Source organism: Canis lupus, chromosome 8 (genome assembly GCF_003254725.2).
Source record: "Canis lupus dingo isolate Sandy chromosome 8, ASM325472v2, whole genome shotgun sequence".
NCBI classification, from domain to species: Eukaryota; Metazoa; Chordata; class Mammalia; order Carnivora; family Canidae; genus Canis; species Canis lupus.
Genome location: NC_064250.1, coordinates 32313339 through 32336277, shown reverse-complemented (window position 1 = coordinate 32336277; position 22939 = coordinate 32313339). Strand labels below are relative to the sequence as shown.

The window sequence follows — 22939 nt, the reverse complement described above, 5'->3', positions numbered from 1 at the left end:
GTTCATATTGGTGACTTACATGAGCTATAACTTTTTAAATTTTGTATTAATAGAATTTGAGAATTTCAAATGTGACACTTTAGATATCATACCATCAAACTTAAAAATCATTTACTTCAATGGCCTTGAAAGAGAAAATCCCAGTTCCTACAAATCACTGTGTTATATAGTCTTAAAAACACATTAAAAGCACAGATGTACACATTAATAAAATGAATACTATTTCATATAAATGAAACATATTTCGATTAAACTCCCTTCACATAATGAATGCTGAAAAATACTCCTGAAGGGGACAATACATAAATACATACAGAAACAACTGCCACATCTTACTATATTAATTCAATAAAGTATAGTGATGCATACAGCTTTCTACGTGCTGTTTTACTCATATGCTTTCTACATCAGGGCAAAACGAATATACATGAGTTCTTGTCAACCATTAGGAAAGACTGACAAAAAAATGCAGTGTTAATGACATCTTACAGCTCTTAAAAGCAAGAGAAAGATGCAAGGAAAGCAAAAATTACATAGTAATTGGAAACAACGAATAAATTGTTCTTTCAATCTAAGTCATGTTTACTGAAAAAAAATGGAGCTTTTTACATCAACACATTTAAACAGAAATTTGCTTTTAAAATACAATCTTTGTTTAAAAGGTACAGAAGGTCTTTATGTCCACCCCAAGAGCTAAATATAGTGAATGCTATGTGAACAATTACCTGAAAAAAACCTAAACCTGTTAAAAGAATTAATTTACTGCACACCAGTCAGCACTAATCCTTCATGTACAGTAATGTTCTCTTAAGTGATGGGAGGAAAGAAAGAATAAAACTGTTTCCTGGATCAAAACCCTTCAATATTCAACAACAAAATGGAACGATGATTTGGCCTGTAAATGAATAAAGTAGTAAAATGTCGCCTAAACAAATTCTGATAAAGGAGTCAACCTGCAAAGGAATACATTTACTATACGCTGGACGGGAAGAAAGCTGTCACTGTAATGGCTGTACAAAAACTGTGTCCTGCTGTTGGGTTTATATTCACAGAAGAAAGGTTTTAAAGGTTAAGTTCAGGTCATACAACAAATGAAATTGTAACAAGCCAGCTGACATTGTATAATGTCTTCTTCCACTCAATCAATAGGCTACTGTTAGTCCTATTACCATAGAGATGGCTTGCTCTTTCCTGAAGGGTGTCTATTGTTTGACAAAACAGATTTGCCACTTGAACTACGTTGTTCCCAAAGGACTTGTACCTTGTCAATTATTTGTGTTCAAAATAATGAAGTATTTTCATATTAAAATGTATGTAAGAGATAATATTGTTAGATCCCTTTTCGGAAAGAAACTTTCCCAAGTACACTATATTAAAGCATTATTAAGATCTCTCAAATATCCAGGTTTAGTCATATTTAGAGTTTTTGATTTAAAGGCATATGTTAGCAGATATACAAACTTATCATTAAGATTGTATTTTAAAAAAAGGTCACAGGTTAAGTGTGCTAATCTAAAACCTATTATAATCAAGCATGATAATAAAAGCTATTTTAGAATGTAGACAACTCAAAGGAAAATTATTGTCCAAAGCTATTTGGATTCTGTAAAGAGAAAGATTTTTATGTATGATTTTTACAGTAGTTTTTGTGTGGAATGGTATCATCCATTAATATACTGAAAAGCATGGAAAAGTTTTAGAAAACAAATCACTTTATTTGCATAATAGCTTTTTATAGCGACATAGCATTTAAATATATGTTATGGAAATGATCATCTAAAATACAGATAAAAAATTAAAGTAAATAAAATACAGATGAATTATCAAATAAATACAAGTATTAATTTTCTTTAAATGCCTTTGTCTGAAATGCCTTGTGAAAATTATTAATTCATACATTCAATACAAGGCAAGTAGTTCTATATTTCAACCTAAAGATTTTAAAGATCAGTTTTTCTCTCAATAGAATAACAACAGATTCTTTTTTTTTTTTTAGATTCTTAATTATAAAAGACTCGGGAGAAAGAGAAGATTATTTTAATCATTTAGAAAAAGAAAGTATTCATGATACTAATCAATCCAAGCAGAGATGCTATTTTCAACAGTTCATACTGAAAGACTATCACTGAAAGAAAACCTGTAAAACTGAAACAAAAAATGAATTAAATAATATAGATACAAATGTAGTAAATGATCAACAAATGATCAACATTTGAATCTGAAAGCCTACCACAAACTTAAAAGCTTTAGAATTATAATTCTGTTAGCTTTTATCTTTCTATAAATAGAAAGGTATTTTATTCTATAAACAATTAAAAAGGAAGTTTAGAAAGAGTTTAGTCACAGGGCAAAATATTATGACTAACACAAATAAATACATTAGTCTCCAAAAGTGGCATTTGAAGTTGTCTCTTCTAGTTATACTATATTTACACACAAAAAATGTGTTTACAATAAAAACTGCAGTAGTTTTTGAAAGAAGTCTTTTAATTTGGTTCTTCCTTTGCAGGAAGTATAACTTGAATTTTTTACTATAATCTTCTTAGGCATAGGTTAGGCTGGTTAAGAATGAAGAAGACAGGAGCAACACAGACAAATAAATTTACCAACATCCTAAACTAATGACCCATTTTTTTTAAAAGCAAGGTAGCCTTCCAAAGTAAGAAAACCTTCCATCAATGAAGTAGGGTCTAATTTGCCTATCTTCCCTACAGATTTAATGGAACAAAATGAAGCCTTACTAAAACCATATCCCAAACTGATTTCCTTAGTTAACGGCCTCATTTCAAAAAGTCTACAACATGTGCATATTTAGAATACAACATAATTAGGTATTAGCTCTGGACCTGATAGGCAGCTGCTCATCAGCAACACTGTGAGTAATTAAATGATATTTACCATTTACCAAAAGATGAACTTCATATTGTTGAATTAAACTGGTCCATCTGCATCTTAATAAAATGACAAACCTTATTAGTTCTGCCTAACCAGAGAATTGTGATAATGAACTGGTGACACCTTTACTCCATGGTAGGAAGCACAACGAACTGTGTAATCATCTGAGGGGTCAAATGCATATGAAATTACTAGAAATTAAGAAAGTGAAATCACAGGAGTGATTAGGAAAGCCATTCATGCAACAAAAGTTTTGGGTTTTTTGGTTGTTGGTTTGGTTGTTTTGTGTGTGTGTGTATGTGTGTGTGTGTCTGTGTATGTACTTAGGCCATCACAAAGCTCCATCTCCAATTAGCCAAAATTAATTTTAACTCATCAACTACTTTACCTGAAAACGGTGAAAAAAAGTAATGATGCAGCTACTGCTCCAAAGAAGCCACACAGAAGATTGACGCGGTAGGCAACTGAACCAAAAGGAAAGAGTATAATTGCTAGTTTAGCCACCAGAGTGAACAAAGGATAGCCAGGAGGATGGGCAACCTATGGAAAAATCAGCAAGTCAGAAGGTTTTCACCTACAAGACAGTCACAATGGCTTTAATTGAAAAGTAGCCCTTTTCTCAGGCAAGTTTAAGAGGCGATGACTACACGTTTGAATAGTGGTTTTCTATTGTAATCCTTTTGTGCCAATACAAATAAATATTTTCTTTAGCGGATTTGGCAGCGTCTATCACATGGTGTGTCACCTAGAGAAAGGGTGACATATTTCATTGTCAGTTCTTAAGCAGTTTGTTCTCTGGGTTCACAGTACATTAGGGTCATTTAAAAGGCTATTGAAAAAAAGCAGGTTCTGAAATTTTGTATTGGTGAGAAAGTTGAAAGACCACACTGCTATCGGATTACCACCATGCTGACAGTCCTAAGGTCTTGCCTAAAGGGATCATGCACCATAATAAAGTTTATTAAATAATAAACTTATTAAAACTGTTAACCCGATTTATTTTATTCTCCATAGCTTATACAAAATTTGGGGTGATAATAAGCCAGCTACTGTATATATAGGAAAGGCTTTGCTTTATAATTTAGTTTAATTGGATTTAAAACTTAAAGTAAATTGTCACGTACTGTACTTATAAGTTACTAAAAACTGGGGTTTGAAAATAAATTAATCTACTTTACTCCATGCTTAATTAAACTTTCTTAATTCCTAAAACTGTTAATGAGAGCATTGATTAAACAATAAAACTAATACTTACCCCAAGCTCATGTGCGGCTGTGATCAGTTCCCCTGTGAAAAAATAATGTAAAACCAATAATTACTATTAGAAAATGACACTCCTCCAAAGTTTTCAAAATCCAAATGCTTGCACTGGGGTTTTGCATTAATTTGACTGGATAAAACTGTAAATCTGTAGAGATTTAACAGCATGAAACAGTCTAAGGATATTTTCTCCCTAAGGTCTTAATGAACAAATGATCTTTGATAGTTTTTAATAACTGGTCAGTGGAAATATAGGTGAATTCTGGTTTTTAAAAAGGGCTCATTTTTCTGCCTAAGTTGTACACACTTGCAAATATATAAAAACCCTTAGAGAGTATTAGTGTAACACGCTGTATTATCCCTCCAGTAGTTAGTATAAAAATGTCTACAAAGACACAACTTCATGATAATGTAAAATGTGCAGACATCTGAGGCTTGGACACTCCATTGAATGTACCATCCTGCCCTACACTGGCATTTGAATGCCTTCTCTACATTCATTAGTTGGATATCTTTAAATGATCACCGAATACTTATTAGCTCCAGGTTATTTTGGTAAGCTCTGACTACCATAATACATTTCTTCAAACCACTAAATCATTATATTTACTTACATAGCCCTTTGTAATTCCTCACCATCAGTGATTATTTCTAAAATTATGATGCAGGAATTCAATGCTTATTTGTTAATATTTTAAGTATCCAGAGCACTCTCCGGGGACTATTTCTGACTCATTCCTATGTACTGTACTATATAGTACAATGTAAGAAATCGATGATGGCTTATGAAAGTTACTAGTATCTATTAGGAAATGTATTAATGTCCATTTTCTATCCTTCGATGGGTATCAATGCTCCTTTAATTTCTACTGTCTCAGTCACGATGTAGATCTTTACCCTCTGGCCTGGATGACAGCAAGAGCTTTGACCAGTTTTCTACTTCAATTCATCTTCATACTGAAATCACCTCTTGCCACTCCACTGCCCCAGAACAGGTCGGATTGTATTGTTAATCCATAATTTCTCAATGGCTGCTCTCTGCTCGGATTCCTCAGCACAAAATGCTAGCCCTCTAATGGCTTCAAGGTCCCTTTACAAGGCATACATCAATGAAACCTATGCTCACACCAGTCAAATCTGATTACCCACTGTTCCTCTGGAATGGTTCTTTTGCACCTCTTATCACTCATTTTCTCACCCAGTATTCTCTTCTAAATCCTTCCAAGGCCTAGTTCAATTGCCACCTTCTCAGTGACACATTTCCTTTGACATACCCCTCCCCAACCTACCCCATTAGAATTAATCACCTCTTCCTCCTCCATAGAACCTGCTCTAAGCTCTCTACTTAGCACTTCTTTAGATGGCCTCTTATTCTGGTCGTTTTCATTTCTGTCTCTTCCACTAAGTCGCAAATATTCCCCTACCCATTTCAGGGGTTGGTCAAGACACCACCACTGGATTTCCCTCCTCTGGTCACACAAAGAAACTAATCAAGTCCTGCACACACAGGTTGACTAAGACAAATCATATTGTCATCCTTGCTACTCAGACACCCCTATCTTAGGGTAAATGACTCCTTGCATCATGGAAGCCCCGTAAGGGCTCCCAAGACAGACACTGCTCACCTAACTCAATCACTTAAGGATACCTTTAAAGTTTTCTGGAGATATTCAAAGGCGCTTTGGAACCCAAAGACACTTGCTGTATCCTAGAGACTTTAAAAAAAAAAAATTGTGGTCTAAAAATACTTAAAGCTCACTTCCCGTTGTAACTATAAGGACATCTTATAGTTTTACTCCAGAATGGATTAGCTGCAGTCCCAAACGGTTTCAATTAGCTTTTTGATATTTCCATATGGTATGATGAAATATAGTTAAATTCACAATTTAAAAGCCATTAATTACTCTCCTCCATGTAAAATGTATTTAGAATTGCATTTAAGATTAAGAAAAATGGCCTTTCTCTAATTTCTTACTATTAAAAAGTCACAATGTTATTCTTTATTAGAGTTCTGTTGGTATAAAAATCGGGAATGTGACAAACTTCCAATACCTACTCTTATCAAATGTTAAACTAAAATATAAATAGAAAAAATGGCTACTATTCAAAGTCTACAAATGTATCCTTGAAATAAAGCTAAAGGGAAACATTACTTTTAAAACTGAATATGAGAAAGAGAAAGAATGTGACTAGGAAGGGGAAAAGAGCCTCCTGGATGATTATTCCCAGCCCTTTACCCTAGGGTTTCCTGGATTTAAGTCCTACTACAACCTGCACCAGAATTACCTGAATGTTTTAAAATGAAGATTCCTTGACCTAACCTACCTATATTAAGACCCTCTGGCATTGGTGCTCAAGTTCCCCAAGCAATTTTGAAGTATATTCAAGTTTGAGAATTACAACCTGAGATGCAAAAGGGTGGCAAGCTCAGAGTTGTGAGATGTTTAACCTTTACAAAAACCCAGCTCCTTCTGTATTGTATTTTTTTATATTACATGATTATATTCTCATATATAAAGTCTGTTAAAGACGGTATCCTTAAAATACATAAACACCTAAATAAGCTACTTTATTTTTCCCAAGAATAACAAATAGATGTGTAGGTGAGATGCCCACACTCTCCTTCAACAAATCATGAGTATTCCCGCCCATAAATCAAGTACGTGTATCAAATAGTGCAAAAAACAATTTTGGCAGGGCTACACAATGTGATAGATTTATGGAGTATAATTCAAGAAGAAAAATACATACTTTATATTGGTTTTGAGATGTGTTCTGTTTATTGATAAAAAAATATATTTCATAAACACAACATTCAAGGAGGACAATACTTTCAACATATAAACAAGATTATCAAAGACAGGATTATACAAATTTTTCTGGAAATACTTGGAAAAGTTTATTTATCATTCCCAACAATGAACACCAAAATATTAGAAGCCACCAGCATTTAGCATCAAACTAAACCAATCAGAACACCTACAAAGTGTAGTAACTCAATGTGGATAACTTTATTCTACTGGGAAAAAAATAAGAGGCAGTATTAATAAAAACAGCAATTAGAGATTTTAAGTAGATTCTAAATATCACTATATATGTGATGATGGATTTAACAAAGAACTTAGAGCAGAGGTTAAGCCAGTATTTTCTAAAGTCCATCTACTTGAGTTTCTTTCCTTGACTGCCCCTACTTTCTGTGTGATTCTGGACACCGCGTAGCCTTACTTTTGTCAGCCACGAAAGGGAGATACTGATAGTACCCGCCTCACAGGGATAGTAAGTGGATTAAATAAAGCAACAATCCAGGTAAAGCACTTGCAACAGTGCCTGGCACAGAGTAAGTGCTCAGTGAGTGTTATTTTTATTCATCCTACTGGAAAACTTCAGGATGGTAATTGTCAACGTTTTTTCTTTTTCTGTTTTAAAGGTACAGAACTCCTCAATCTTTGAGTCATGTTCTCCACTATCAAAACTCCCACAAACGCTGGTTATTTCTATTATGTAACGTAAGCCTTGGGAAAAATGGTTAACTCTATTCCCGACTATACTAATGCAACACTGCTTCTACTTGTTCAAGAGGACCTGAAAGAAAGAATAAAAGCAAGGATTGTAAAAGGAGCATCAAGGATCCTCAATGTGGCAGGTAGCCTGCCCCCAGTGATCCCCAACTCCTGGTGTTCCGTCTAATCCTCTCACCCTGGGGCTGGTGGGCTGTGTTTACATACTCATTGCCACAGGGCAGTGGTGTATCCATCGCTTCCAAGACTAGGTGTATGTAAAGACAGAATGTCAGGCGAAGGTGGAAGGTGCCGTTTCTTCCTCTTCCCAAGAGTCAGCTTCCCCGAGAGACCCACGTGGCAAAGAACTGGACTGAGGTTCTTAAGAAGCAAATCCTCACCCAGGGTGAGCCCTGAGAAGCCCGCAGCCCCCTGCCCACGCCAGGACAACACCCCTGTCCTGACCAGCTAGCCTGCACCTGGGCTCCTGATGCACACGGGACGTGAGACCACTAACATCTGTTGCTTTAAGCCGCTAGATTTGGGGTCATCCTGTTACGAAGCAAGAGATAAGCAGCACGTCATTTTCTTTCTTTCTTTCTTTTTTTTTTTTTTCAACCTACAGTTTCACTACCTGAAGTTAGAGCACTACTGGCATCACTGGACGATCATTTAACTGGGCAGCAAGACAAAAACCGAAAACCAACCGGGCTCTTGATCCTCATCCCGAGTACGTCAACCATCCCCGTTAACAAATACAGAACGACTGCTTGTGTGATGTTAACTGGGCTGTGCTTTTCTCTTTAATGGAAGCAGTTTGCTTGAAGCCGCGGCTGGCTTCCACTCTGTTCAGTGCTCTCTCCTAAACACCCTGCGTGGCCGGCTCCTTCTCAACATTCAGGTTCCCACTAGAATACCCCGCTGGGAGGCCTTCCTCCCCGCCCCCCCCCCCCCGCCCCAGCCACCCCACATTTCCCTCCCGCACTGTTTAGTCCGGGGTCTGGGGACCGTCTCTACACGCACTACAACACTCTCCACGACACCTGATCGCCGCCACTGTTACCCCTTTAGTCTGGAACACAACAAGGACTCAGTAAGTGACATATCGGGGAGGGGGGGGGGCTAAAAAGAAACGGAAAGAGGAAAATTCGGGTCCCGAAAAAAAAAAAAAAAAAAAAAAGGCCTGCCCGAGTAGGGGAGGGTCGCTAAGTCCCAGCAGGTGGAACCCAACACAGCCCCTTCTCCAAAGCCGGAGAACTCCAAGACCCGCGCTACAGGAACGGGAAACAGAGAGGTCGATCCTGCAAACGCAGGAACCTCGCGCTGAGCCCGGGCTGGCGGGCAGGGGGCGGGGGCGGGGGCGGGGGCGGGGGCGCGAGCTGAGCGGCCGGCCAGGCCGGCGGGAGGGCGGCCCTGAGATACTTTACCCGAGTCTCCCCCCGGCACCGAGGGGGGCAGCGTGAGGGTGAACACGGCGGCCACGGCGGCGAACACGGCCAAGCCGCCGCGCAGGCCCCCGGAGCGCCGCGGCCCCACCCGGGCAGCTCGCCCCCCCGCCGGGCCCCTGCCGTCGCCATGGAGACCCATGGGCCCCTGGGGCCCGGGGAAGGAGGCCGCGGCAGGCCCCAGGACTCCGGCGGCCCGGAGCTTCCCGGGCGAGAGGCGAGCGCAGCCCGCGCGGCGGCTTCCGGGTCGGGCCTCGCGGCCCCCGCCCCGCCCCCGCCCCGCCCCCGCCCCCACTCCGGGCCGCACCATCCTCCGCCGGGCGCGGGGAGAGGACCCGGCCCGCCTGCCACGAGGCGGCCGGGGGTTCTGCAGCAGCGCGCCACGCCGTGGGACCCGCGGGGTTATAAAGGCCTCACAGTCGCCCGCCACGAGCCAGGCCCTTCTTTTACGAAAGCAAGCCGGGGCGCGCGGCCGCCGTCTCTACGCCCTCCCCCCGTCCCCCGCCAACACTGACTTGGTCGGGTCTGACGGAGAGAGCGGCGCCGCCACCCCGGGTCGCTAGGGCCGCCTCTGCCCCCGCCGGTGTGGGGTGGAACTACACCCGAGGGCCGCGCCGGCGAGCCCGAGCCTGCGCTGTGCAAGAGCGCGCAGTGCGGCGCATCCATCGCACGCGTGGTCCCTCCGACTTAATTGCAAGCCCGTGTGCGAATTATGAAGTCGCTCGGTTATTAGAGATTAAAATCCGCTACTTGGTCTCTCTCTCTCTCTTTTTTTTCCGTATACCTCGAGGAAAACTCAACTGATGAGTTGAGAAACTTGAGTTTCGCCAGTAATTCATAGGCTGCTAAAGTTGTCTCCTGCTTTAAGGAAGACGGGGTATTGGGGTGGAGCCGTGACCACAGCCTGGACGACGAAACGGACCCGCCGTGCGCTGGCCCCCGGTTAGCAGCAGTGCGGAAAAGAGCGGGGACGATTGTGCAGCCGCGGAGCACAGCTCATAGGGAGATTTTTTTTTTTTTTTTAGGCTGACATTTTACATTATTAGAGTAATTATTCCGGAGTGGGAGGGAAGGAGGGCATCCTCTGGAATGCATCTCAAAATACACCAAAGCTTAGGGACAACCTAGAACGTGTCACAAAGTGATCTGGCAGGAACACCGTGTCTCCACTGTAGGGTGAGATACCTACACCTACCTACATAGCTTGGTGGTTGCTACCTTAGTCTTTCCCAGGTACTTACATATGTAACTTTCTCAGCCACGTTGGGGGTTCCTGGAGGGCAGGGGCTGTGTGGGAGGCAGCTTTTAAAATAGCTCCCAATGATCCCCGGACTGCGGTGTTCATTCCTTTTTGTAATCCTTTCCCTGGTGTGGGGGCCAGAGCTCTCAGTAGCATGAGGCATGAGTGATGGATGTCACTTTGCAGATGAGGTTATAAAAGCCTGACTTCCATCGAGCCAATACAGGCTGCTTTCTATTTCTTTTCCGAAGGAGCATGCTAAGGATTAATACCATTTCCATCGTTTGCTCATGAGCTTTATAGAAAGATACTTTTTTTTTTTTTTTAATCGTGGCAAATTACTTTCAGAAGGGCATAATTCCTTGCCCATGTACGGGCAGTAGAGATCAGTGTTGGAAGTAGGAATTCGGGAGTTCTCATGCAGGGATGAGAAGGATGAATAAGTCACAAGAGGCATAGTGTATTGAGGACAAGGTTAAGGTCAAGTATTAGCCCATATCTTCATTTCTGGAACAGCAGGAGAGGAGGAGAGAACAGGGCAGAGGGGCATGTGTCCCAAGAAGCTAAAGAAGAAATGGTGACAGTGAAGTATATGTGGTCGGGTTGTCACAGAGGGGTGAAGGATGGATGAAGAGGGACAGATCTAGGTTTTGTGGGGCTTGAGTTTATACAATTTGGAGAATCCTTTAAGCAAAAAGTACAAAACTGCAGATATAAAATTAGGTACAGGCATTGGAAGGACAGGCAGTGAAACAGCTTCGTTAGCCTCACAGTTAATCTCTGGGGGTGAAGTAGGGCCAGTTCCCTGTCTGTGCCCGACTCTGCCTCTGTGGATGTAGGCTGACGCTTCCACCTGGAGCACTGGCTGCTCCAGGCTTCTCTGATAGCATGCTGCTTTGCTCTCCTCCTACCACTGGCCTCCCTGCCCTGGCTCTGCTCTGTCAGATCTCCAAATATGGGAGGGTGCCAGGGCTTACTTGTAGACTTATTTTTTTTTCTCTTTCTGTCTTCTTTCCCAAAATAGTTTTACTGAAATTTTAAGTAGGAACTGTAGTCTAATAGGTCCCAAAACTACACACTGCCATCTTTTCCTTTATGCTTCTGCTTTAAAAAAATAATAACTGCACTGTGATTTCCCTATTTATATATCTAAACAACATTTCCAACCTGGCAGACTTTGTCTGTCTTATTTGCACTGTATACCATGCCTAAAATGGTGACTGGCACAAAATAATACTTAACAAATATTCGTGTAGTGGATGGATACATGCACAACGATAGATCACTGGTGCCTCTGTTAGGGTTTGCATTTTAGCTGCTGTTAACAGAGACTCTGCCACAGTGTCTTAAACATGAAAGCATTTATTTTCTTATGTAGAGGTTTATCCAAAATTATGAAAGAAGTCAGTCCAACATTCATTTGGCAACTCTCTCGTGTCATTAAGGAAAAAACTGAGCTCCTTCTGTCTCTCTGCTCCATCCTACTCAACTTATGTCCTCATGGTCACCTCTTGACCCATGATGGATGCTAATGCTCCAGACATTTCATCTGTATTAGAGGAAGCAATGGGAATGTCCCATCCTTTTAAAGAGTGTTATGGAGGGCAGCCTGGGTGGCTCCGTGGTTTAGCGCCTGCCTTCGCCCCAGGACGTGATCCTGGAGTCCCAGGATTGAGTCCCACGTCGGCTCCCTGCTCCCTGCATGGAGCCTGCTTCTCTCTCTGCCTGTGTCCCTGCCTCTCTCTCTCTCTCTCTCTCTCTCTCTCTCTCTCTCTCTCTGTCTCTCATGAATAAATAAATAAAATCTTTTAAAAAATAGTGTTCTGGAAATGCCATTCTACAATTAGGCTACATTTCATTGGTCACAGTTGAAGAACAGGCCATTCTTAGGGGCAAAGGCAGTTGAGAAACATACAATTGCAGCTAGATGGCTATTGGTTCTATTACCAAGGAAGAAGAGGAGAATGGATATCAGTAAGCAGCTAGCAGGGGCTGCTATAGTTAAATTTGGTGAGCTGGAAGTATTTGAAACTTGAAAGTTCAAGGAGTGAGTTTCAGTAGAGTAGCAGATATGGAAACCAGGCAGTAGTGGGTAGGAAATGAGGAAATTGAAGAAGAGAAAATAGGATACATTTGTAAGAAGTGTGGCAGTGAAGGGAAAGAGAGAAGTAGTATGGGAATTAATAGGGACTGAAGTGTCAAATGAGTTTTTTTGTAATCCAAGAAAGTGTTTGGAGAGACATAGTGATGAAGTATACAGGAGGCTGGTGGGGGTGGAACCAAGGACGAAAGAAGAGGAAGGATGAAGATAGAAAATAATAGAGTTTATAAGGGAACATATGACAGCTGAACTTGATTCTTGGGGAGACTAGTGAAATATATTAGGAACATGTACCTGTTATACATGCTCTGGTTCATTCCACAATGGGTTAGAGACAGCTACTGTAATACATACTATAAACTAGAAAATTTGTGTACCACTTAGGGTTCAATCAGAGAAACAAAAGCAGTAGGAAATATATGGGTGTTATGAATTTTATTGCAAGAAAGTGTCTCTTGTGATCATAGAGGCTGGCTAGGCAACTATGAAATCCCTAAAACAGGCCATCAGGAAGGACAGGCTGGAAGTCTTGGGCATGGGGTGAAGCCACTGTCCACAGGTGGAATTTCTTCTTCCTCAGGGAATCTTCCACTCTGCTCTTAAGGCTTTTCAACTAGTTGAATCATATCTACCCAGATAATTTAGGATAATCTCCCTATTTTAAAGTCAACTGGTCATAGACTCTAATCACAACTACAAAATACCTTCACAAAAACACCTAAATGAGTGTTTGATTGAAAAAATGGAAGAATGTAGCCAAGCGAAGTTGACTCATCCAAAGAACATCACAGTATATATGATGCAAATTCAAGGTCAGGGAACATGTGAATTAGAAATAGAGTATCAGATTGAAGGAAAGAAATACATGAATGTGTGGACCAAATAAATAAAAGCAAAACAAAAGGGAAATAAGATCATTTGTGTGGCCTCTTAAGTCCCCAGGGAAAGTAAACTCTTCCTGGCCCTACCACTAGCACCTAGCCTCTAGGGACACCTAAGGGAATGGCTCCTCAATACAGCTGGGCAGACATGGGCCTTCCAGCTCCCCACTAGGCCTCCATTGTACTTCCCTAGCTGGGCAGGGAGTGGGGAGGTATATGTGTGGGGGTAGGAGCATCTTATTACTGTGACCTCTTCCCCAGTGACCTCTGCTGACATCAGAGTGAGGAGGAGGCAGAGCAGAGAAGTGGCCTCCTTTTTTTGGGGTGCTGGAAAAAATCCCAACTCTCCTTTAGGCTCCATCTAATACTACCATATCAGGGAGAGAAAGGGGCAGCTTATTATTGCTGGGTGGGGGGTGGAAGTCTAGGCTTCCCATGTGTATTCCACTGACACCATGGAGAAGAAGGGTCCCATTACTATTTAGCCAGGATGAAAGTTCTGACTCCTTCCTCAGCCTTCTCCAACATCACCCTGGTGAGAATTTGGGGATACCTGGAGAGGATGGAAGTTTAGGTCCCTACTCAGCCTCTGCTAGGATGGGTAAAAGCTGGGGCCATAGTTTTTTCTTTGGTTTTTAGCTATAGTAGAGATGTTACTTTCTTAATGTATCTGTCCTGATACTTTCCCTGTCCTTTGACCAGAGAGAACATGCTTTCGTTGGGGCTTTTTGGTCTGTGCCCATTGATGTCTCTGGTTTGTCAGCGTCTCTAGCAACCAATCTAGGATCCATGAGGCAAAAAGAAAACCCGGGGAACTTACCAGCATGTTGTTCTTCAACTTCTGAGGCTCCTATCTGGTCTGCCTCTTTCTCTCCACTTTCCAGTCTTCTTATCATTGTCTTGCATGTAATGTTTAGTTTTACTTAGCAAGAGGAATAGGGAAAAGTGTGAAAACTTCGTCTTTTGGGAAGCAAGAGTCACTCTCCTTTGTTTATTCTTTCTGAACATTTACAGCAGCTTCATAGACGTTAATGCACTGAAGTCTGCCTTAAAAATTGTCATTTAAAAGTCATTATTACTACTAAACCTCACTTACAATAAAGCCAAACATGTCACTCTGTCGCGGGCCCCTTCGTCTGGCCCAAGGCCGCGACTCCGGAGCGGGCTCGGGGTGGCCCCCCTGCGGCTGCCAGGCCCGGGGTCTGGGTGTCGGATGTGTGCGGGGCAGCAGCGGCCTGAGCTCTCCGCGCAGGAGATGGAGTACACATCAAGGTTGTAGAAGAAAACATCATCTCGCTGAGGAAGGCTTTAGGAAATACTGTTATCCATCTACACTTTGATCAAAATAAAAATCTTCCAGAATTCTCAGGACACACACCAAGCTAGAACCAGATTATCACCCCCCTAACAATTAGAAGGCCATCCGTATGAGTGACATCTAATTGAGGATTTCCAGAGCCTACTCAGGCTCCAGAAGCAGATGACACCATGAAGTAGGCAGCTTTGTCCAAGATCTTGAATCAAGAATGTTGTCTTCATTTATCTTCCCTTGAAACCTTTTTCCCTGACCTGGAAAATTCTCTGACCTAGAAATTTAAAAATAAAAATTAAAACAAAACAAAACAAAACGTGTCTTAATCTTACTAATATCTGTAAAATCTTAGATTCAGGACTTTAGATTAGAAATTAGATACTTGGAATACCATCCAATAAACCATCCACAATAGGACAATACAAGAAGACATAAATGTCCCTATACAGTGCCTTCAAAAAATAATTTTAAACACTCAAATGTACTAATAACCAAAAGAATTTGAAATAAATACCAAAGTAAGCCATTTTTAGTCTCTCCGATTGTTGAAGACATTTCATATCTATGGAGTGTTAATAATGAAGTAATTTGGTATGACATTTTAGAGGGTAATTTAGCTACATGTATCAAAGATCTATAAAGTATTTATATAATTTGACCCAGAATTGTTAGTGAATGTACGAAAATATGTTCAACTTCATTAGTTATTAGAGAAATGCAAAGTAAACCACTATGGGATACTACACACCTACCAGGTTAGCAAAAATAATATTTAATTTAATAATATTTAATGTCAGGGAGTGTGTCGAACAACGGAAGTGCTAGCAGGAGTGTAAATTGGTACAACAACTTTGGAAAGGTTAAAAGTGGTTGCCTCTGAAAAAGGAGACTAGTGGGAAGGGAGAAGCAGGATGGGAGATAGTGCTTTCATTTTATGTTGTCCTGTACTATTATATATTTTGCCATGTGCATTGTATTCCTTTGATAAAGAATAAGAAAATAGGGGGATCCCTGGATGGCTCAGTGGTTTAGTGCCTGCCTTTGGCCCAGGGTGTGGTCCTGGAGTCTTGGGATCGAGTCCCACATCGAACTCACTGCGTGGAGCCTGCTTCTCTCTCTGCCTATGTCTTTGCCTCTCTCTCTGTGTGTGTCTCTCATGAATAAACAAATAAAATATATATAAAAAAAGAAAATATTTGTAAAGGAATAAATGAGAGTGAGAAAAAGACAAAACCACAGCTGTTTTGAATTGCAGATTATATGTGTATGAAGAGCCTGAAACATAGGAGCCACATAAATGTTTGCCCTGATGTTGTCCCTGTTTGAATTACATTTAAAAAAATTCTTTCATTTAGCCATTCTACTTTGATTGGCAAATATAATTGTATCCATATTAGAGAAATTAATTGTTCATAAAGTATTTTGAAATTCTTTGTTCCAGTTATCTGCTTTTGTGTTAAAAATAACTGCCCTACGGGGCACATGGGTGGCTCAGGTGATTGAGCATCCAACTCCTGGTTTGGGCTTATGTCATGATCTCAGGGTCGTGAGATGGAACCCTCTACCCCCTGTTCCATGCTCAGTGGGGAATCTGCTTGAGATCCTCTCCCTCTGCCCCTGCCCCCACTTGCATGTATGCTCTCTCACTCTCTCTCAAATAAATAAATAAATCTTTATAAAAAGCTAAAAAAATTTAAAAATTAAAATAAAAAAGCAAAACAAAGCTACCCTGAAACTTTGTGGTAACAATAACCATTTATTATATCTCACAATTTTGTGAGTGAGAAATATAGAAAAGGCTCAGCTTTAAGTTTCTCCTGTTTTGAATGACGGACTGAGATGACTTGGTGGTATTCAGTAGGTAGATGGTCTGGAAGGTCCAAGATGTCTTCCTTACATGTCTGATGCCTGGGTGGGGATGGCAGGAATGCTGAGCTGAGCTGAAACTTTTGCTCTGAGTGGTCATAGGTGGCTTCTCCAGTGTTGAAGTCTTAGGGTACTTGACATTATTCCTGCTCAAGTTTCCTAAAGAATTATGAGAGGCCAGGATGGAGGCTGCAGGGGTTTTGGTTTTGTTCTGTTTTGTTTAATGTCTTGCCTTCAGGAGACACAGAATGTTGCTTTTGCTGTATTCCATTGGTCAGACGAGTAGTAAGGCCAGCCCAAATTCAAGGGAAGGGGAGTTAGGCTCTACCTACCAAAAGGAATAGGAAAGAAACCACAGCCATCATTAATATTCCCTCCACTAAGACCTTTAATACAAAAATTAAGAAAATATATGGGGTAAATATTATTTTGTTTTTCTGCCTGACTGAAGAAAACATGTTTGAGGCAGGATGGCTGGAAAAATCAGACCATTAACACAATATGGATTTAAGGAAAGAAATGTCTGGTTCCAACACAGAAGAGTCTCATAACAAATATTATGGTACCACTGTTTCAAAATTCTGGTGGACTTATACCTGAATAATTCAACTAGAGTTTTAAAAATCCTTTAGTTCTAATTCAGAGTCAAATAATAAAGTTTCTTACATTCAGATGTAGAAGATGTGAAGATGATATTAAAATGTACCTATCCGATTGAATATGGATATTGAATACTAACACTGTGGATTTATCCCAGTGCCTATCAGACTACCTAAATAATCAGTACTCCAAAAGTTGATGATTGGTAGTAGAAAGGTCATACAGGTCGTAAATACTGCCAATTTGCCAATTGTTTTCAGAAGAGATTATCTCTAAACCACTCACTCTAAGGAAGATCTTTCTTAAACCAGACTGAAGATATAAATCAAATGATAAAAGAAATTTAAGAGACATATAACTATACAGCTAATTTAGAAAGTAATTACAGCACATATATGACTTTAAGCATTTTCATAATAGTTCAGGGAGCAGCTTGTGTTAAATCCTGGCTCTACTAATTATCCCTGTGATTTTGAACAAGCTTCTTAACTTTTATGGCCCTCAGATTGCTCACACAAAAAGAAATTAAATAAATAGAATGACGATATTGCCATCCTCATAAATTTAGTCTGAACGATAAAAAATAATAATAAAAAGAACAAAACTTGATTCATTGTGAGTCAAAATAAATATTTGCTATCATTGCTATTATCTAAATTTGGAAGAAACACTCAGGGATATGATTTTAAAATAGGGCAAGTAAAACTTACACTTTCGCACTCCATTTCAAAGTTAATTTATTAGAAATTAAAATATATGAAAGAAACAAAGCATTCATTTGCAGCCTAGATGTGATCTGGGAAGCTCCTTGCTCCCTGGAGACTTATTCTAACTTGGATAAACACCTAATTCCATGGTCTATGGAAGTCCAAACCTCTTCCTAATATTCCAGAGTGGGAAATCTTGTCACCATGTTCTCTTCTGCCTCTAGCTCTTTGGTCATGCTGCATCAGCCCAAACTCAGCCCTTTTTCCAGTTTCCATGGAAATCCACTCATGCCAAATGAGTTGATTCTAGAAGAATGGAAAGAAGTGTTCCATCAACAACCATTACCTCAGCTTCGGACTTGCTCTCCTCCTCATCCTCCTCTTTCCCAAAATTGACTCTTGCAACTCCAAATTCTTCCTGCTTTTTCTGAAAAGCATGTAAGTTTGCCCAAACTAGCATACCCAAAATCATCAAAGGCATTTAGTTAGTAGAATAAAGGACCTTCCATGTGACAAAGTTTACAAGCTCAGAATGCAAAAATAACGATCTCGTACCTGACCCTTAGCCTAGTATATTTTCTTTCTCTCAGGATTCCTGCATTGATGCTTTAAACATCTAAAGAAAAATCACTTAAGTATAGATATGTAACATTTTGAGGAATTTAACATAGTTGATAAAATGAATTAAATATTTTCATTTATATGCACACAAGTAGTGATTCCACATACAATTAAAACTACAATGAGATATCACTTCACGCCTGTCAAAATGGCTAAACTTAACAGCAAAGGTGTTGGTGAGAGTGTGGGGAAAAGGGAACCCTCTTACACTGCGGGTAGGAATGCAAACTGATGTAGCCACTCTAGAAAACAGTATGGATAGTCCTCAAAAAGTTAAAAATAGTTACATGTCAGTGGCTTAGTTTATTAGGCATCCAACTCTTGATTTTGGTTCAGGTCATGATCTCAGGGTCATGGGATGGAGCCCCGCATCCAGCTCTACACTCAGCTCAGAGTCTGCTTATCCTTCTCCCTTTGTTCCTCCCCCCTGGTTTCTCTCTCCTAAATAAATAAAACCCTTTTTTAAAAAAGTTAAAAATAGGACTACCCTACGATCCAGCAATTGCACTACTAGGTATTTACCTGAAGGATACAAAAATACTAATTTAGGGATACCTGCACCCCAATGTTTATAGCAGCATTGTCTACAATAGCCAAATGATGGAAAGAGCCCAAATGTCCATCAAACTGATGAATGGATAAAGAAGTTGTAGTACATATAAACAATGGAATATTACTCAGCAATAAAAAAGAATGAAACCTTGCCATTTGCAATGATATGGATGGAACTAGAGAGTATTATGTTAAACAAAACAAGTCAGAAAAAGACAAATATGATTTCACTCATATGTGGAATTTAAGAAACAAAACAAATGGTCACAGGGGGAAAAAGAGAGAGACAAGCTACAAAACAGTCTCTTAACTATAGAGAACACACTGATGGTAACCAGAGAGAAGGTGGTGGGGGGATGAATTAATAGAAAATGGGGATTGGGGGGTGCACTTGTGATAAATGCCTGGTGCTGTGTGTAAGTGTTAAATCACTAAATTGTATATCTGAAGCTAATATTACACTGTATGTTAACTAACTGTAGCTTGAATAAAAACTTTAAAAATTAAAAAAAATAAAGTCTACCTACCATGGACTATGCAATGGTTTCTCTGGCTATAGGCCATGGAGTCCCTGGATGGTACTCTTGAAGGATCAATAACCCAAGACCCTATTGGCCAGTCAGGCTGTGACCCTGCTCTTTACTTCTCCCTGACCTGAAATTCTATGATTAGTCACTCAGCCACACTAAACACCAAAGTTGGGGATGATTGCCTTTAAAAATGACAGTTTGCTTGTGATGATCTAATCTTGGAAGTTAGGGTGAAAAAAAAAGCAAAATAGATTTCAGACTATATTTTAATGATTTTTTGAGACTGACATTTTCCTTTCATGTTAGAAAATAGCCATACACTTATAGTTGGGGTTTAGAAAAAGGCAAACATTGGCTCAAAATGTTTTGAGAGCCAAAGGACAGCTTAGTGTTTCACGACCCATCAGAAGAGTGTCTTGTTAAATTTGTCTAAGTAAAATAAGATAGATCATCTTTCTTCTGTTTGGACCTTAGGAATAAAATAGGATGAATGAGGGAAAAGCCCCTTATTTCTCAGTTAACAGAGCCCAGAGGGAAACTGGGTTTTCTCTGAAGGATGGGAGCTCCAATAAGTACAGGGGAGAAGGGGTGCTTCTGGAATCTGAGCCCCACAGATTCTGGGGCTGGCTTTACATCCTGTTAGATGATGGCCAAGATCTATCCCTACTGCTTGTCTCTCTGAGATGGGAAAGGTGAGGATGCTGAGTGTTGTATCCTCACCTTGGGAAGATAGTAACAGCAAGTCCAAGTGAAGTCAAAGATAAGCCTAGATGAAGAACACCTGAACACATGACACTTCTGTCAGGCATCAGGAGAAGGAATGTGGCAGACTGGGGAGTTAATGCCATTCTTAGTGTTTTATTTTTCCACAAACCCAGTAAAAGGGCTTTACTTTTTTGTGGGAATATATCATATCAAGTGCACCATTAGACTGAATTGTGAGACTGGGTTCAGGACATTTGCAATAAGCTGACTATAAATGAGTGGAGTTAGGTGAGGCACCACCTAAGGAACAAATGAGACTTTTCTCCCCCACGCATATGAAAGAAGATGGATTTAGGAGGTTTTCACCTTAGAAGGCAATATCCTAGACACAAGGGTAGTACATAAGTACATTTGTTTGTAGAAATGAAAGAAGGCTGCAAGAGCAGTAGGAATGGGGGCATAGAGTGAGCAGACATCATGCCTGCATTGCAGGAAGTGGTCATGAATGGTGAGATGGGCCTCTCTGATGAATGGTAGTCTCACTGGAGTCCAGGAACAGGTGTAATCTGGCCTATCAGCATCCATGCTCCTTTAAGGACTAGAAGGCAATGGTTAACTCCATGGGCTTTGGTGTTAGAATGCTTAAGTTCAATCCCACCATGATCACTTACTAGCTGGGCAAGTTGCTCAATTTCTCTTACCTTATTTTTCCCATTTATAAAATGGGAATATTATGAGAACTAAATAAAACTACCTAGGTTAGGGGCTTAGCAGCCAGCCTGGCATAGAGTAAAGACTCCAGCAAATGTTTGTAACAACATTTTTTATTATAATATTATTAGCAATAATTATATATTACTAACACTACTATTATTATTCACCTCAAAAATATCAGTTGGGATTCTATCTACTGCGTGCCAAGTTTTGTGTACCAGTAAACAATTAAAAGTATGGCAGACATTATTTCTGTTCTCCCAGAGTTTACAGACCTTATTGTGAAAAACAGTAAATAATCTGGCTATTACAACACCATGTGGTGAGGGCTATGACTGGGGACATGCAGGATGTTATAGGATCACACAGGTGGCTTTAAAGAAGCTGAGACCTGAAATGGAGAAAGAGTTGGAGGTTTGCCAGATAAGGGCTGCCTGGGGGAAGGAGAAGTTGGGCTGTATGTGTGAACACCTGGAGTTGAAGATGACGTGGTGTACTCAAGCAAACAGGTCTGTGGGCCTAGAGTGCAGAGGAGTATGCGTAATCTGGCCTACCAGCATCCATGCTCCTTTCAGGACTATAGAGTCCTTAGAGTAGGCTATAAAGGGTAAAGGGTAGGTCCACGGGGGATATATCATGCAGAGATGGTAACCCAAGTGGAGAAGAGACGGATTTTAATTCATAAGAGTACATTGACTTTATTTCAATAAGTCAAACTTAATCTATTTCGAGTCTTTATCCCACTTGGTTATCAGGAAATTTACCCAGTCATTACTTGGGTCCCTTTCCACTTTATCCAGGTCATTTTGGGGCTTACACAGCCACAACATACTGGACTTAATCTTTATGGTGGCCTCTACTGGTGTGCCCATTGTCCAAGGCCACATTTTCCCTTGAAGGCAGATGTCATCAACACCAACACAAGCTTGGGCCTGAAGAAATATTCCCCCTGGACATGGAAAACATATCTCTGTGTGTATCTAGGCCCATTCTTGTTCCCTTTATCCACCTCCAGCATTCTCCATCAGTGCTTAGACTCAAGTGTTGATAAAAAGTGAACCCGGGTCTCTACCTGCTTGAACCTTTGGGAATCTGATCTCTTATCTCTAGAAATCTCTCTCGCTTTTCTAGTTTGGCCTCTTCTGTGTCTTAAATCCTCAGCAATTCTGCCCTTCCTCACCCTCTCTGGGACAAGCCAACATTCATGAGCCCAAATGTCACATATGAAAACTGAGCCCAGAGTTGTCTTCTTCCTGGTGACCTCTCCTTTCAGTTCTCCAACACAGAGCCAATTGAACACAGATATCTAACTTCCTTCTGGGTATGGAGAAGGAAAAAGTGTCTATAGCAGCAAAAACAAAATTCAAGCTGGCCTCATGTTTCATCTGCTCACACATGATGTACATGTACTTCTAAGACCACTTTCCTAAAAACCTTAGGAAATTGTCAAAGAGTTGTATGATTTATGCTATAGACAGTTCACTCTGCTGCAGAGTGGAGAAGAAAGACAAGTAAGATGAAAGGCAGGGAAAATGGTTAGCAGTAACCAAACTAGTGATCTAAGTGAGAGCTGACTTTGATCCTAAGGAGTAATGGTAGTGGAGATAGGGAAAATGTAATCAAACATATTATAGTATTTATATTTAAATAAAGTGCTTTCTCAGGCAATATTGAGATTTATCAATGTGTTTTTCTTTTTTTCCCCCCATTATTTCTTCTTTCATTATGCTGTCTCCTTCAGAGTTCATCTTTTTTTTTTTTAATATATCTTTAGTAGTTTCTGAAACTCTATATATCTATGCCTGTCTTTCATTTCACCCTGATTCTGAACGATGATTTAGCTAGGTATAGAATTTTAGATTTATCATTTTCCTCTCAGCACTTTTATCACTATTTTTTCCCCTGCTGTCTACTGCTGAGAAATCCACTTTCAATCTAAGTGTCATTCTTTTACCTATTGTGCCTTTTTTGCTCTTGGCAGTTTTTGGATTTTTTTCTTCACCTTTATTGTTT

The 22939-nt window shown here is 40.2% G+C and overlaps 1 protein-coding gene and 1 long non-coding RNA gene across 3 annotated transcripts in view; one reads left to right on the top strand and one right to left on the bottom strand.

The window, feature by feature from the left end:
• Positions 1–9269, bottom strand: part of TMEM260 (transmembrane protein 260) — a 73298-nt gene extending 64029 nt beyond the window's left edge. Inside the window, exons 1-3 of one of the 2 annotated variants that reach the window (XM_049113213.1) lie at positions 9080–9269; positions 4151–4182; positions 3284–3435 (exon numbers count right to left, since the gene is read on the bottom strand). In XM_049113213.1, coding sequence (XP_048969170.1) covers positions 3284–3435; positions 4151–4182; positions 9080–9239 — 344 coding nt within the window. In that variant the 5' untranslated portion in view covers positions 9240–9269. The remainder of the gene's footprint in view (positions 1–3283; positions 3436–4150; positions 4183–9079) is intronic. The other variant, XM_025442521.3, reaches the window with a different exon arrangement.
• Positions 6919–22939, top strand: part of LOC112656950 (uncharacterized) — a 32062-nt gene continuing 16041 nt past the window's right edge. The window contains exon 1 of the long non-coding RNA XR_003134752.3: positions 6919–8745. This is a non-coding gene — a long non-coding RNA (uncharacterized LOC112656950). The remainder of the gene's footprint in view (positions 8746–22939) is intronic.